Genomic DNA, 14,719 nt, shown 5'->3' with positions numbered 1-14,719 from the left:
CTCTAGAAAAGAAGGAGGCCAGCGCTGTGACACACCTATGTCATGGCTGCATGCATCACTGCTTCAGATACCCAGTCTGATCCATTTCCCCAAGAGAAAAAAAGCAGTGCTTAAGAGCTAAGATCTAGGACCTTCTTGGTGTCTATGCAGCCAGGAGCTGCTTTCAACTCCATGCTCAAATGGATGAAAGAGGACCTTGGGACAGGAGTACAGCCTGAGGTACTGAGAAAAGATTAAAAGCTTGCAAATCGTGGTAGTCACCATTAATAATTTCAATTTCACCTCAATGCTCTGTACCAATGCTCTGTACTGCTACTACTGGTGTGTGTGAAGACCCTGACCCACTGGGGCCCATGAAGAGTCCTTGAACCAGTCATGGCTTGTGCCTGATCTCCGATGCTCACTGACAGGAGTGCCTTTGGTAGCAAAGGGCAAGCACTGGCAGCGCACAGTCATTCTGAGCCCTGCCATCTGGAACGGGCTCCTATCGGGCACAGGCCCTGACTAAGGACCACGCACCAGCCCAGGGAGCTGCTTTGCTCCCTCAGCTGTAACAAGAGCCCAAGCTGGAGTGAAGGGCTGAACAGGGTGGGCCTGCCAAAGGGTCCCTAGGGGCTTATGATGGTATGGCTAGAGCAGAAATAACCCCACCCTGACCCCTGAAACATGTCCCCCTCCCTAAAGAGAGTAGATGAATAGCCCCCTTCCTCCTCCCCACTCCCCCTCTTTTCTTCCCTGCCAGAGGTCACCTTCAGCAGGGAGGCAGTGTGCCCCCAGGACCTGTATGGGGAAGGGGCGGAGCGTCACGCTCAGTCCTGTAACGCCTGGCAGCCCCCTCCGGCTGCTCGGCGCAGACTGAATCCAGCCCGGAGGCTGCAGCGAGGGAAACGAGGCAGTCCACGGCCGGCTGGCTGTCCTGCGCTGCTGGAGAAGGTGAGAGGCTTAGTACGGACAGGAAAGGAGTACGAGAAGAGAAGTTACAGCTGTGGCAGGATGAAGGAGACTGAACAGGCGTGTAAAAGGGCACCCACCCCTCACAAACTGGTTTTGGAGACTTGGGCGTAGCATGCCGGCACAATGCGAAGTGCACCATTTCCCTCATCGGGTTGATGGTTAGCTCGTTGATGGCTTTGCCCTGAAAGGTTGCTTTGGGTCTTGTGTCGGGTGGGATGGTGCCGCAGTACTGGCTGGAGGGCTGGGAGGAGAGTGTGATGTGGCTTGGTCCCAGTGATGTTGCTGCTGATTTCTGTCCGAGGAGGAGGCTGTGCGGAAATTGTGGTGTGCTGCTTGCTGGGGAGAGGCGTAAGGGACTCTCCGGCGAGGCTGCTGGGTGTTTCTCCCTCAGAAGATCAATACGCACTTCTGCTATGGGGACAGTCGGTTCTCCGCAGTGAGATTAAGCACTGGTTTGCTGACCAGTTTTAGAAAGAAGCTCATAAATCTACCAGCAACAAGGCCAGAAGCAAACGTAATCTGTTCTGATCCCTTGCTGTATTAAACATAGTTTGCACTAGAGTGGACTTCTTGGGGTGGGGGGGGGAAGTGCCATTCTGGAGATAAAAGTTCCAGAGGTGGAAGGATATTCTTTCATACTGTTTGATGAGATTTTTAGGGGTAAATATCCTTCTTCACAAAATCTACACCACAGTTGAGCTTCATCTATTGGTTTTATTATAATGCTTTTACCTAACTGGGAGAGACCTTTTTAGAGAAATTTTAGTACCCAGAAAGGTACATACGGTTGGTAACTTCTTCACTATCTATTTGATAAGCTATAAAGACTGCTCTCCTGGAAGTTTCCCAGTAATTTTCAGCGCTGTTATCATTCTCATAATTCTTCTCTGGTCCTTTTTCTGTCAAAATGGGGACACCAGTGCTAGCTTGCTGAACTGTGGGCTCACTGATGTCATTAAAAAGATAGAAAACATCCAGTAGATAGTTCTGTTGACCTATCAGCTGGCCTTCAGAAAAGTTACCCAGGCTTTTTTCACATTGGTATATTTTTAACATCAAGAAACATCATTAAAAAGCAGATAGAGTACAAAGCAAAGCAAATGGAGAAAATAAATTCATAATAAAAATACAAATTCCACTGGTGTGTGATATTCTTAATTGTAGTGCAAAAGCAGATGGCCAGCTCTTCAGAAATACAGCATTCCTAACTCAGTTGATTTTCAGAGATTAATTTTCAGACTGTCTCATGGCATCTGTATGTAGGAACCTCTGCAGAAACTGGAGTTCACTGTAAGAGGTACATCATCTCAGAACAAATCTCTTTCATTACAATTTGTCTTAGTCTCATAGAGCTAAACAGCTGTATCTATTTTTTTTTTTTTTTTTGTTTAGAGTGAAGCTTACTTTCTTAATTTAGCATCTGGAAAATGCTGGTTTACTTCTCATTGCAGAGGTTTCCTGCATTTTGGGCATCCTCTTCAGCAGAGTTAATGCAAAAGTGGAATCTGCAACATCAGTAACCCTTGTACTGTTATCCTCTCAGACTTGTATCTCTATTGTTGTGTATCTGTATCACCATAGATTATTTCTAGTGCGATTCTGTATCATTGAATGTCTTAAGGCCTGGAAAGGAAGTGAGACTATACCAGATCTACATTTCTGGATTTACCTAGTGCCCATTAAGCAGCATGAAGAACTTAGATATGTCTGATTAATAGGACTTTTTTTTCTTTTTTTTTTTTTTTTCTGTCACCCAGCCAGTACCAGATTAAAATCCTGACTTCTTTGGTTGTTTGAAACCCTTTGGTATGCATGTATGTGCACACACTAGTTTTATCAATCAATGCATTGTCTGCCCAAACCCTTTTTGTTCCATTTGCAAACATTTCCCGGATTATTTCAGTGCTTTCTTCTTGACCGTTGACTAAGGTAAAAGTATTATAACAGAAGAGTTTATAACAGACTCAGGATTTAATAAAATTAATTGTGTAGGGTAAGAACATCAATAAAATACTATTTTTTCCACTCCGTAGGACTTATTTTTAATTAATTAAAAATGTGTCACTTATTGATTTTGAGCAATGCCAGGGTGAATTTGTACAGATAACTTTCAGGAAACAACCAGTGAATGGGATGTTTCTGGCAGGTATTGTTGAACCAATAACAGGATGAGAACTGCTCCAAACTCCCACCAACAATTTAGAGGTTCATGGGAAATGCCTGCAAGTGGGGTCCTTACCAGCCCTAAGAAGAAACGAATGTGGTATTTTCATAACAACTGAGATACTAAGTGATCTGAATTACTTGGTACAATAAGTCCATTTGAGCAAAATGTGCTTTATTAAAGGTGGTGCAGAAGTATTCAGGTAGAAACAAGGTAGGCAACCACCATAAAGGGACATGAAGAGGAAGTGGATTTTTCTCCCGACAGTAACCTGGAAAAACTCTGGAGTAATAATGGATGTACAAGGTAGTGCAGCTTGTGTAGTGTTCCTGCAGAAAGAGATCTTGAGGCCACAGCATGAGGCAGAGGGTAATTCTAGCTGAATGTGTGACAGGAGTCATTCCCCCTGAGACAGTCAGGGTTTTAACAAGGGGGTGGAGGGCGGAAAAAATTGTGAGGCTTTACAGAAGAACCATAAAATAAATCTGAGAGCTGGACAACTGAGCTGAACAACCTGAGAGCTTGGTTTGACAATTAGACAGAAGGTTATTTGAAGGCACTGAACCAATAAGAAGACTGAGGGGTGTCTTGATCATAGAGCATAGAGATGTCTATTCTCAATAAAAAATGTGATCACAGTTTCTGGAAGCATCTTACCTGTTTTTAAACTAACTGATGCGGGCATTGCAGAAACACAGTGCGCCACATGGTTTGTGAAGCCTAAGTAAAGTGTTGGTTAAATACATAGCCTGAGTTTCAGTCTGTGCTCTGATAGTTTTACTCAATGTAATTAGTTGAAAATATGTTCTCATAGGCGGTTATACCTCTGATCACAGTGCATATAAATCCTGTCAGAGTCCAGAGAAAATTAACAGGTATTAAAAGCTTCTTTTTTCTATCTGAGAAACTTCAGCAGCTGGTTAGATAAGTTCAGATTAGGGTCTCATATAAATACGTAACAGCAAGAATGTTCACGCTGGCATTTATAATTGACCAACTGCCTTTGGATCAAGACTGAATGACTTTTTGTAAGAGATGCCCCAAATGCTGTTTGTCGTTTGGGTTGGGTTAAAGCTCTGTAGGAGGGCACACAAGAAAGTGGCCCCTACATGCCATATGCTGAAGGCCAGTTTTAACAGAGCATCTTTGATATGAGAGGCTGAAACAGCTGAAACTCTTCAGCTTGAAAAACAGAATGCTCAGAGGGGATCTTATTGGTGTATATAAATACCTGATGACAGGGAATGAAGAAAAGTGGGCCAGACTCTTCCTAGTAGTGATCATTGACAGGAGTCTCCATCTGTGGAGATATTGAAAACCTGGATGAACATCTTCCTAGGCAATTTGATTCTACTGCTGATGCTTGAGTAGGGAAATCAGATCAGATGATCTCAAGAGGTCTCTTCCAGCCTAAACACCTCTGTGACTCTGTCATCATAACTCTTTATCTGTTATTAGAGACATTACACTGGTTTTGGCTCTTGACAGGTATGAAGTGTTTTTCTGCACTAAGTATATTAACAATTTTGGTTGAAGAACCAGAACAACATTATTTAGACTAAGACACTGTATCTCCATAGGCTCGTCCTCAGCTTCTCAGGTGGCTCAGAACCATCTCAAGATGGTGTAAAGGATATGAGTTTTTTGCTGCTGTAATTAGAGATTCTTTTGAGGAATTAGGGTTTCTCACAGTCAACAGCCTGGAAACAGGACCTCTAGCAGGGATGAAGCACAGAAAGGATAGGGGAGGAAAGGACAGTTTTGAATAGGGCTTTGCCTGCTGCCTCCAATATAGCAGAGACAAATGGTGAATGCATCCTGGCCATGGCCCTGGTGACCTCCTCCTCAGTGCTTGTCACTCTGCAAAGGGCACTTTAGAAGGTATCAGAGATAGGTACAGAGCACCCAGACACATTGTATTCAGTGGTGGCCCAAATTTGTCCCTCACTTATCTTCCTAGTTAATGGCAGTGACATCTCAGAGAAAGACCTGACAACTGTGGTGGTTTCCTGAAGTATGGACTGTGTCTTGTAATTAATATCTTCAAGGGAAGCAAGGACCAAAGTCTGCAAACTGTTCTGGGGTGACTGCAACTGGGGCTTTGTTCATATGAAGCCCTGATCAGACATGCAGGTCACTGTCCGTCAAGAAACTCTACCCATATCCTATGGCTGATCTGTTTTTCCAAGCTGGCTGTTTCACGAATGCTCTAGTCTGTACCCAGACCATTTGCCCTCCCATGCCAGAGGGGCAAGGAATGGAGGTATGGATCTCTGTCACCTATATTGCAGTTTACTTGAATTGTGGAGTAGAAGGACACAAGGAGTTTATGGATTTTTTTTTTTAATTGCCAAAGCTTATGGACTGAAATGTTTCAACTCTAAAACCTGAAGAGAGAACCAAGAATATGCAGAAAAGCATATCTTTCCATTCATGAAAGCAAGTTTTCACATAGTAAATTGGAAAGGAGTAATGAATCATATGAAATGGATGAATCATAAATAATTCAATGTAAATAAAAACATATTCATTTATAAGTATTTGAAAAGTATATAACTATTGAATAATACTTGCAGTATTATTATAATAATACTTACAGTGAATGCAGTGAGAAGATTCTAACCTTTGGGCTAGATAACACCAACAGGTGGCCAGCATACAATGGGAGAAATTTTATCTAACTCAAGTTTGAGAAGTTAAGTTATCTGAGAAGATCATGAACCATTTGCTGACAAGAACTTGTATATGACCATGAATTTGATATAGGAGAAACACTGTCTCACAGAAAATATCTTTTGATATTTTTTTCACAAATGTAAATCTAATGTGTTCTGCACGTGACATCTCTCCTGTTGTTCCACCACCTATTTAATTGGCTTTAGTCTATCTAATGTCAATGGGAGGTCTATGCCTTTCCCAAGTCTGTTACATTTTAAGTATTTTCTTTATATACCACCTAATTTTTTCCCTGTATAACACCGAAATGCAGAATTGCCAGTTTGGAGATGTTGTTAGCAGAGTGGGTCTGTTTGCAGGCTCTGTGATGCCCTTGCTGTGTGGATTTTCACAAGCCATGTTGGCTGGGCAGCCAACAGGAGGACATCAAAGCAAAATCTCTAAAATATTTTCCAGACTGTCTTTCCCTGTGAATTCTGCCCAGCTTTCATCCCCTCCCATGCAGGCACTTGTCCATTTTTGTACTCCCTATAGACTGTTCTAACTTGGACTGCTGTTGGCTCTCACACCAAGCCAAAGCCTTTGCAGAAAAGTAGGGCCATTTACTTGGTACTTCTGAATTGGATAAGGCTTAGTAATGCGGTCTAGGAGAGAAGGGAAGGGGAACTTTCCCACAAATAGTCCCAGTCTCCTGTACAAATCCAATCCTCTTCTAGATTTCCTACATTTACATAATTCTTTTTCTAAATTTCTGTATTCTTAAGAATGACTGGATGTAGCAGCAGTGGGGCTCCTCAGCAGAAGAGAGATGTGGACATACTGGAACAAATCCAGTCTGTGAAGACAGTTGAGATACTGCAATATCACTCATAGGAGGAGAGGCTAAGAGAGGAGAAGACTTGAGCGGGTCATCTTATCAATGCATATGAACACCTGTAAAAATACACAGCCAGGTGTATCACACTATCAGGTGATACAGGAGTGACAGGACAAGAGGCTGTGGGCCTGAAACAGAATTTCTGTTTAAGCATAAGAAAAAACTTTTTTACCATAAAGGTGATCAAACACTGAAGCAGGTTACCCACAGCAGTTGTGGAGTCTCCATCCTTGTAGATATTTAAAACTGGACTTGACACAGTCCTGGGCAACCTGCTCTGGTTAATCGCCCTCTGAGCAGGAGTTTGTACTAGATGATCTCCAGAACTACTTTCTGGCCTTGACCATCCTGTGGCTCTGGTTCTGTCACCTTGCTCCAAAACCAGGAGGAATTCCCAGGCCCAAGGTGCCTGTGTTCAGAGGTCAGGGAGGTAGACAGGGAGAGAGTGCTGCTGCAGGGTCCTTAAAATGCTACCTTGTAGCTGGCTGGGGGGGACTGAAAAAGTATTTCTCTGAAATGGGTCTGAAGCAGCTGGTGGTAGCTCAAAATGGCACTGATGTCCAAGCTTACTTCCTGCCTAAGTTTCTTGGCTGCACAGATGAGTGACTTTGAGTCAGAAATGTCAGTAGGCATGTGAGGTACTGAGCTCCCTTTGGCTTCCTTGGAACACTGCCTCTGACTAGTAATCCCTTTTTTTCATGTGCCAGCTGTACCTTTGCCTAAGAGGCAGGTCTGTCTCTGTGACTACCTCAAGAATTTTCTTCACTGAGCAGTAAGGGTGGGTTCTGAGTAGAGAGACAAAGTCTTGCTGCAGTAGGCTAAGGAGAGCTAGAGGTGTTACACTTGATAATCTGAGACTCTGTTAATGTTTGCCTGAAAGGCAAAACATTAGGCAGAAAGATTGGAGGGCTGAAAGAGCTTCCCTTCAGTACAGGGACCTTTTATATAGTGAGAGTCTTTGGTCAGAGCTGTGCTGAACGAAAGTACAAGTTCAACTCTAGCACAGCTGCAAGAGTGCTCAGGTTCCAAGTGGCAGAGATATCCCCTGCCATGGCATGGTTTGTGTTGCATGTCCGATCTGGCTTTCTCTGTTCATGTTGTGATGTCCCTGACTCTGGCCATGGTGTTTCTGCAGCACTCAGCAATGGCCGACAGCTCAGCTGTGACTGCAGCAGTGTCAGGGACAGTGGCACCAACCATGCTGCACGAGCTCCTGGAGATCACCGCTCAGAGCCTGGTGCGCGCCGAGGTGACTGAGCACTATGAGGTTATTCGGGAGCTGGGCAGGGGCAAGTATGGCCACGTGATGCTAGTGACCCACAGGCAGAGAGGTAAGGAAATGACTGCGCCCTGCGAACTACTGTGCTTTGTCTCCTCTCTGCTCATGAGGGCACGGGGTAGGCTCTGACTCCTTAGGGCTGGGCACCGAGCATGGTGGGGGGATCCCCAGGGAGACCAGCAGGACAGGGACCTCCCCAGCCAGAAACCATCCAATTACACCCAGCCAGGGAACAGGTGATGCCTGGTGGCAGCCTAGAAGATCAGGCAAGGTTATGGTGATGAGGTAGGTCCAAGATCAAACTGGGAAGTCAATGCACAAGTCAGGATCAATAGAGTTCACAGCTAGGCACCAGCGTGGATGTGATATGGCTGGAAACCAGCAGTCCCACCACAGAGCTCAGGCAGGGATTGAAGCCCCAAGACTTAGCTGAAGTGGTGCCCTAAGGCACATGGACAGAGGGTGTGAATGAAGGTCCTGGGTTGGCCATCTGAGTGCCCACAGGGCCCTAACATTGCTCTTCCCCAGTAGTCTCAGCTCAGACTTATGGGCCCACATACCCTGAATGTCCCTTGCTCTGCCCAGTGCTCCTGTGCATGCCCTGACTGGCTCAAAACTCACACCAGTGGTAATGCCTGCTCCCAAACCTGGTGTCCACAGGGTATGCTCACACAGAGCTTTGGACCAGAGACATCCCTGTGGCTGTGAGTGCCCGGACCCATGGCTGCTCAGTGGCCTCTCTGTCTTGTCTTGGTGTGAGTGATTTTCAGAGGAGCCTAACCCATTCTTCTCATTCCCAGGGACTCTGATGGCTCTCAAGCTGCTACCCAAAGCCAGTACCAAGCTGCACACCTTCCTGTATGAGTATTGTGTGGCGCTCTCCCTCGCCACCCACCCTGCCATCATCGGCATGTTTGGAATTGCCATTGAGTCCAGCCAGTACTATGGCTTCCTCTATGAACCAGCACTGCACAAAGACCTCATCTCTATCATCAAGCCCCGTGTGAGTGTTGCCACAAGGCTGTGAGGACTGAGGCTGCACGTTTGGCTAGTGTGCAGACTGGCTGGGTCAGAGGGAGGGAGATAAAGGCAATGGGCTATAGGTCTCTCTGGGGTCTGCAGCAGTGAAGCAGCCTTGGGATTGCAAGATGAGAAAGGTAAAGGTCTTTCCCAGTGAAGAGCATGATGGTGAGGGCCCAGCCAGCAGGGCTGCCAAGGTGCCTGACGTTTGCCATATCACCTGTGTCTCTCCCTGTGCAGGACGGGATCCCTGAACCGGCCACAAAGCACTGTGCCAAGCAGCTCGTGAGTGCGCTGGAGTTCATCCACAGCCGGGGGCTGGTGTACCGTGACATCAAGCCTGAAAATGTGCTGCTTTTTGATCCCGACTGTCGGCTCATCAAACTGACTGACTTTGGCCTCACGCGGCCCAAGGGTACCAAGCTCAAGCTGGTGGCCGGGGTGATCCCTTACACTGCCCCCGAGCTGAGCAACACCACTGATGCCCAGGGGGTGCCCATTGACAGCAGCATGGATGCCTGGGCCCTCGGTGTGCTGCTTTTCTGCCTGCTGACCGGCTACTTCCCCTGGGAGCAGAGCCTGCCAGACGACCCTTTCTTTGAGGACTTCATGCTGTGGCAGGAGACAGGCCTAGAGAAGGACGTTCCCCACCACTGGAAGCGGCTGACAGCTGAGGCTGCCCTAATGCTGCGGAGCCTGCTAGCACTAGATCCTGCCAAGCGTGGCCCTGTCAGCAGGGTGCTACGCTACATTGACTGCCCTTGGAGGCTCCAGGATGAGCACAGTGAGGAAACTGCTGTGAAGTCCAAGAGCCAGCTCCCCGTGTAGCAGGAGTGAAGGAGGGTCTCACCCTGCAAGGGACTTTGTGGTTTGGGGCACCTCGGTCGCTAGGACATGAGAGGCCATGGTGACCCAGAGCAACTTCTCTGCAGCATTGTTGCTGCATGCCACACATGGTCCTCACCCCATGACTCAGTGCTGCCCAGTACCACCTCCTTGTGCTCCCTTAGGACTTGAAAACATCTCCTTTCTCTTGGAAATGTGTGAGGCATTCTCTCATTTCCTGGCCACAGGAACTCCAGGGAGTTTTCTAGGCTGCAGCATCTGCCTTGTCTCAAAATAGAGCAAAGTATGTACTTTTGTGTTCTGTATGTGGCTCTTTTTCTCTCATAAAAATGCCTGTTGGGACCCACTTGCTATCGGGGAGCAGGGAGCATGACAGAGAATGCAGCTATCTCAGCACAAACTGTTCAAGGCAGGGGCCATCCCTGAATGCTACCTAGGTCTCCACCAGGATCCTTGAAAGTTGGCTTCAGGCTGGTGGGGTGGAGGTGCTGTGGAGCCCCCAGCATGTGGCTGTGGATGGTAGCTGGGAAATGGTTATGACATTCAGGTTATCTGACATGAGCCCTAGTACGTCTCCTGCCTTGTACTGCCTTCAGGTCCTAAGACGATGTCCTTCATGGTCTTTTAGATGCCTGGTTACCCCTCTAGAAGACTTTCCTTCTCCCATTTCCTATCACTACTTCAACCTTTCCCCAGACACACAACTCTCCTAATGTCTTCTTAGGTTCACATTTTAATTCTGGAAAGGGAAAGAATTAGGGGTTAGTGCCCTTCTTACTTTTCTACTTCTCTCCAGTCCCCAGGATTATGTTGTTGCTAATCCCTTCCAGCACTTAATCTGGTCCTTTTGCTGGAAACATCCCCGGCTAGGTTTCCAATCTCAGGGGCTTCATAACTTCTAAAAATGCAGTGTTCCAGCACTACACTTTCTAGCATCCCAGATTTTCTTTCATCTCAGGCCTCTTCTTGCACACACTCCTTCTGTGTTTTGCCAACCTCCAGCTCTTTTTTTCCAGCTTCTTCTCATCCACTGGCATTTTATCATTACTTAACTTACCAACCAACATTCCATTTCCACTACCCGTTACCTGGTGAACACTTTTTGCTCATTCCTTTCTCAGCAACATCACCTCTGTACTAGTATTTTGTCCTATTCCTGCTCCCTACGTCACTTATGCCTTGTGCCTTCCTTCCCACTCCCCAGCTTACCTTACCAACCAACTTACTGTCATCAAGATACAAAGTCTGCTTCTTCTTACTTCCATCTCTTAGAATCTTTCATTACCCTGAATCATAAAAAATGCTGCTCAACTCTGGCCTGCTGAGATTTGGCTTTAATTATTCTTTGATTACTGTAGGAATAGCAGAGGAATGTTAAGGTGCCAACACAGTTCCTGTATTTAAAGTGGAGAAACCCTAAGACCAATGGATCTATAGGCCAGGTAGCTGGCAACTATCCATTGAAAAATAATGGAAAATCTGATACAGATGCTAGAGAATTATAGCAGTAATGTGGCTTTTTGGAATGCGACACTCAGCATTCAATTTTATAATAAATTTGTGTTTAATAAACTAAATTCATAGGGTTATGGTACACAGTTTTTATAAAACCTGACCTACTGATATAAAGAAAATTATGGTATACTGCATGGATTCAGAAAATGCATTGTGCAAGGTACATAGAACATAAATTAAGTGGATTGAGAACTTTCAGTGGATAGAAGAAATAATTGTCGGTTTGGAATGCTCTTTGGGTATTTTGATTGTTTTCTGCAGGGATCAATTGTTGAATGAAAACCATTTAACATTTTCAACCATGATTTTAAGGAAAATAAAAGCCGCTGCAGGTAAAACCCTGCAGATTCCACAAAAAATGAAAAGGGTGATAAACAGGAGGAGGAACAGGCCACTCAAAGAGATCTGGATAACTTGGTAAGTTGGATATATTCAAACAAAATACATTTTCTTACAGATGGGAGAAACACATTCAAGAGTTCTCCTCGTGTTGTGCTGTCAAAACGTCTAATGGGCTCCTTGCACAGCTAAAGAGGGGCAGACATCCAGGGTGGTCAAATCTCCAGCAAAGGCAGCTAACAAGAGTCATGCTGGCCTAAATATGAGTGTGGGAAGCAGGAGTCAGTGATCAGTATTTGATATCTCATGGGGAGATCCCAGGGAAAGCTGGAAAATTGGAGACAGCTTAGAAAAGAACCCTGGTGGGGCTGTGGTATAAGGCTGTAAGAAAGTCTTAAAGAAGGTAACAAGCTAAACTATCTAAAATAGGAAGACTGGATGGTGAATTGGTTATGGTATAGAATACTGAGAAGAAAATACCACCTAATAATGACCTATTTTAATCTGAGAAAGGTCCAAGAGCACCCATGAGGGTGAAACCAAACACATTCAAGTAAGCCTCAACACTGCAGCAGTGAGGGTTCTTGCCTAATGAAGGAAACCATCATATGAAGAGAAGCTGAGAGATTTGGGGAGTGTTCAGCCTGGAGGTGAGAAGGGTCAGGGTGGATCTTATGCTTTTGCATACTTCTAGGCACTAGTATAAACTGGAAGAGGAGTGGCTGGAGAGCAGCCCTGCAGGAAGGGACCTGTGGGGGCTGGTCAGCAGCAGATCAGTGTGAGTTGAGCCCAAACCCCATCCTGGGGTGCATCATATACTCCATCACCAACCAGTCAAGAGAGGGGATTATCCTGCTGCATTCAGTATTGGTGCAGCCTCACCTGGAGTGCTGAGTGCAATACTAGGTCCTACAATTAAAGAAGGATTTGAAGGTCCTTAAATTTGCCCAGAAAAAGGTGATGAAATTGGTGACAGGGCTGGAAGGAATGTCCTGTGAGGAGCAGCTGAGGACTTTGGCTTGTCTAGTTTGGAAAAAAGGAGGCTGAAATGTGACCTTGTTGTTTCCTATAGCTTCCTATAACTCAGAGTCTTTGCAGTTGTACTGGATGACAGTTTAATTCCATTTAAACATAAGAAAAATGGCTTTATGGTGATGGCGGCCAAACTTTGTAACACTGGTTGTGTATGTCAGTCTTTAGAGATGTTCAAAAGATGATTGGACAAGGCTATGGTAAACTTCCTCTAGATGTCTCTGTTTTGAGCAGGAGATTAGTGTAGGCAATCTCCAGAGGTCCTGTCTGATGTAAGCCACTCTTGGATTCTGCAACATTTTTCATCTTGAGGACACTCTATGTTGTAGCTGGAGATGTTTAGGGCTCCCAAATATCTCTGCTTTGGAAGTTCTCAGCATGGTCAGCAGAACTGGGCACAGGATGAGAAACTGGCTTGACAAGGAAGGATTAGTAAGATTTTAGGGTTTAATCCAAATTAAAGTGAACCTGAGCTGATGGAACACTGACATCTTTGGGAAAACAGATCAAATTGCCGAATGCCACGAGGACCAAGGCTGTTTTTTTGCAGTCTAATTATGGCAATGAAGATCATGGATTCAGTGCTGCCTGACAAAGTCATGTGACAGAGGTTAATGGCAGTGAGGAGTGGCAATGACCAGGATTGTTCCTCTGTCTCCTTTGTCACAGAGCCTTCAGACTTTGTGTGATGCGTAGTGAAGTGATGAAATCAGCACTGTGACTGCATCATGCATGTGATGGTGGTGCAGGAAGGGCTGCAATGAAGCAAGGACAGATTTGAGCACAGTGGCGAAAAGCCCTGCCCTGAGCCAAGTCCCTAGCCTGGGCTCCTTTTCTCAGTAGCTTGATCATAATTACAGCTGGATTTCTTAAATCAATGAAAAAACAGACCTGGCAAAGAGTATCCCCAGGGGGTCTGAAAAAGGATCTGCTTGTCCCCATCACTCCCAGAGCAGCTGTTGGGAGAGGATGAATGGAACAGAGCTGTGTGCAAACATGCTGGCCCTTTGCACGCGCAGCCGCTGGCTGTGGGAGGGCTGGCCAGGAGCCCAACACCATAAAGGGCAACACTTCAGCTAATGTAGGCACAAGGTATGGGGTGGATCTGGTGTCGTGCCCAAAGAGGCATCAGGTGGCTCCAAAGAGGAGGGGAAGATGCAGTACTTCACTCCTCTCTGGGATGGAATGAAGAGATAAATTGGGTAATTACAAAGCTCAGTCCACAATGTGAGTTCTGGTTGCAGCGACTCCAAGAAGTGTGAATCCAGGCCCTAGTGCCTTGGTGCCTGCAGCACACTGCACATGCAGCCCGAGAGCGCGGATCCCATAGCTTGGGATGGGATGTGTGGTCTGTCTTTCCAGATCCCCTTGTGCACCTCACTTCAGATTCTGCTCTGTCTTCTGCACTGTGCAGTCCACATGGCTTCTCAATAGTTGCACTCAGCAGTGGCCTGGGGACTTGGTGCAGATCAGAGACTGCAGGGTGTAGGGAAGCACTTTGGTATTGAAGGGGCAGGGCAATGGATTGAGCCTGGGTCTGTTAACTGGACAGATACCTTATTTGTCCCTCTTTTCCCAGATAGGAAGTGTTGGTAGGAAGAAGGGAAAGTGGAAGCTGTTTGCTGGACAGTGATGTGAAAATTCAGACAGGTGCCACAAGTTGTGATAATGGTTAAACAGTGCCCCAGCTGAGTCGTCTCAGAATTAAAATATTGATTGTTAAAGACAACCTGTAGGCAAATTATTTGGGCTAACCACAGGTCAGCAGTGTCCTCTACATATAGACTGTGTTGTGATGCTGGCTGGACTCAGAACATAAAACTGAGGATAAGACGAAGTTGGATAATGGGGTTGATGTCATCTCCTCTTTCTACAGGAAGTGGAAAGTCACTCTATTGGATACTGACCCAGTGACCAAAGGCAGGGCAGAGGCCCAGCCTTCAGGACTTCACCAGTAAGGCTTCCAGTGTAATTTCTAGAAGCTTGCAGTATATAACCTTCCTTCTGCCTTGTCAGC

At 45.9% G+C, this 14,719-nt stretch overlaps 1 protein-coding gene across 1 annotated transcript; it reads left to right on the top strand.

Moving 5' to 3' along the window:
* Positions 1–691: 691 nt before the first annotated feature.
* LOC116788711 (serine/threonine-protein kinase SBK2-like) lies at positions 692–10,106 on the top strand. Its single transcript, XM_032691745.1, is given in 6 exon segments — positions 692–832; positions 834–905; positions 907–933; positions 7,807–8,002; positions 8,751–8,953; positions 9,211–10,106. Coding segments are annotated over 6 exon segments (1,227 nt in total). The 3' UTR covers positions 9,799–10,106.
* Positions 10,107–14,719: the final 4,613 nt, after the last annotated feature.

Source organism: Chiroxiphia lanceolata, chromosome 1, assembly GCF_009829145.1.
Source record: "Chiroxiphia lanceolata isolate bChiLan1 chromosome 1, bChiLan1.pri, whole genome shotgun sequence".
In the NCBI taxonomy this organism is placed as follows: Eukaryota; Metazoa; Chordata; class Aves; order Passeriformes; family Pipridae; genus Chiroxiphia; species Chiroxiphia lanceolata.
This window is presented reverse-complemented; position numbering and strand designations above follow the sequence as displayed.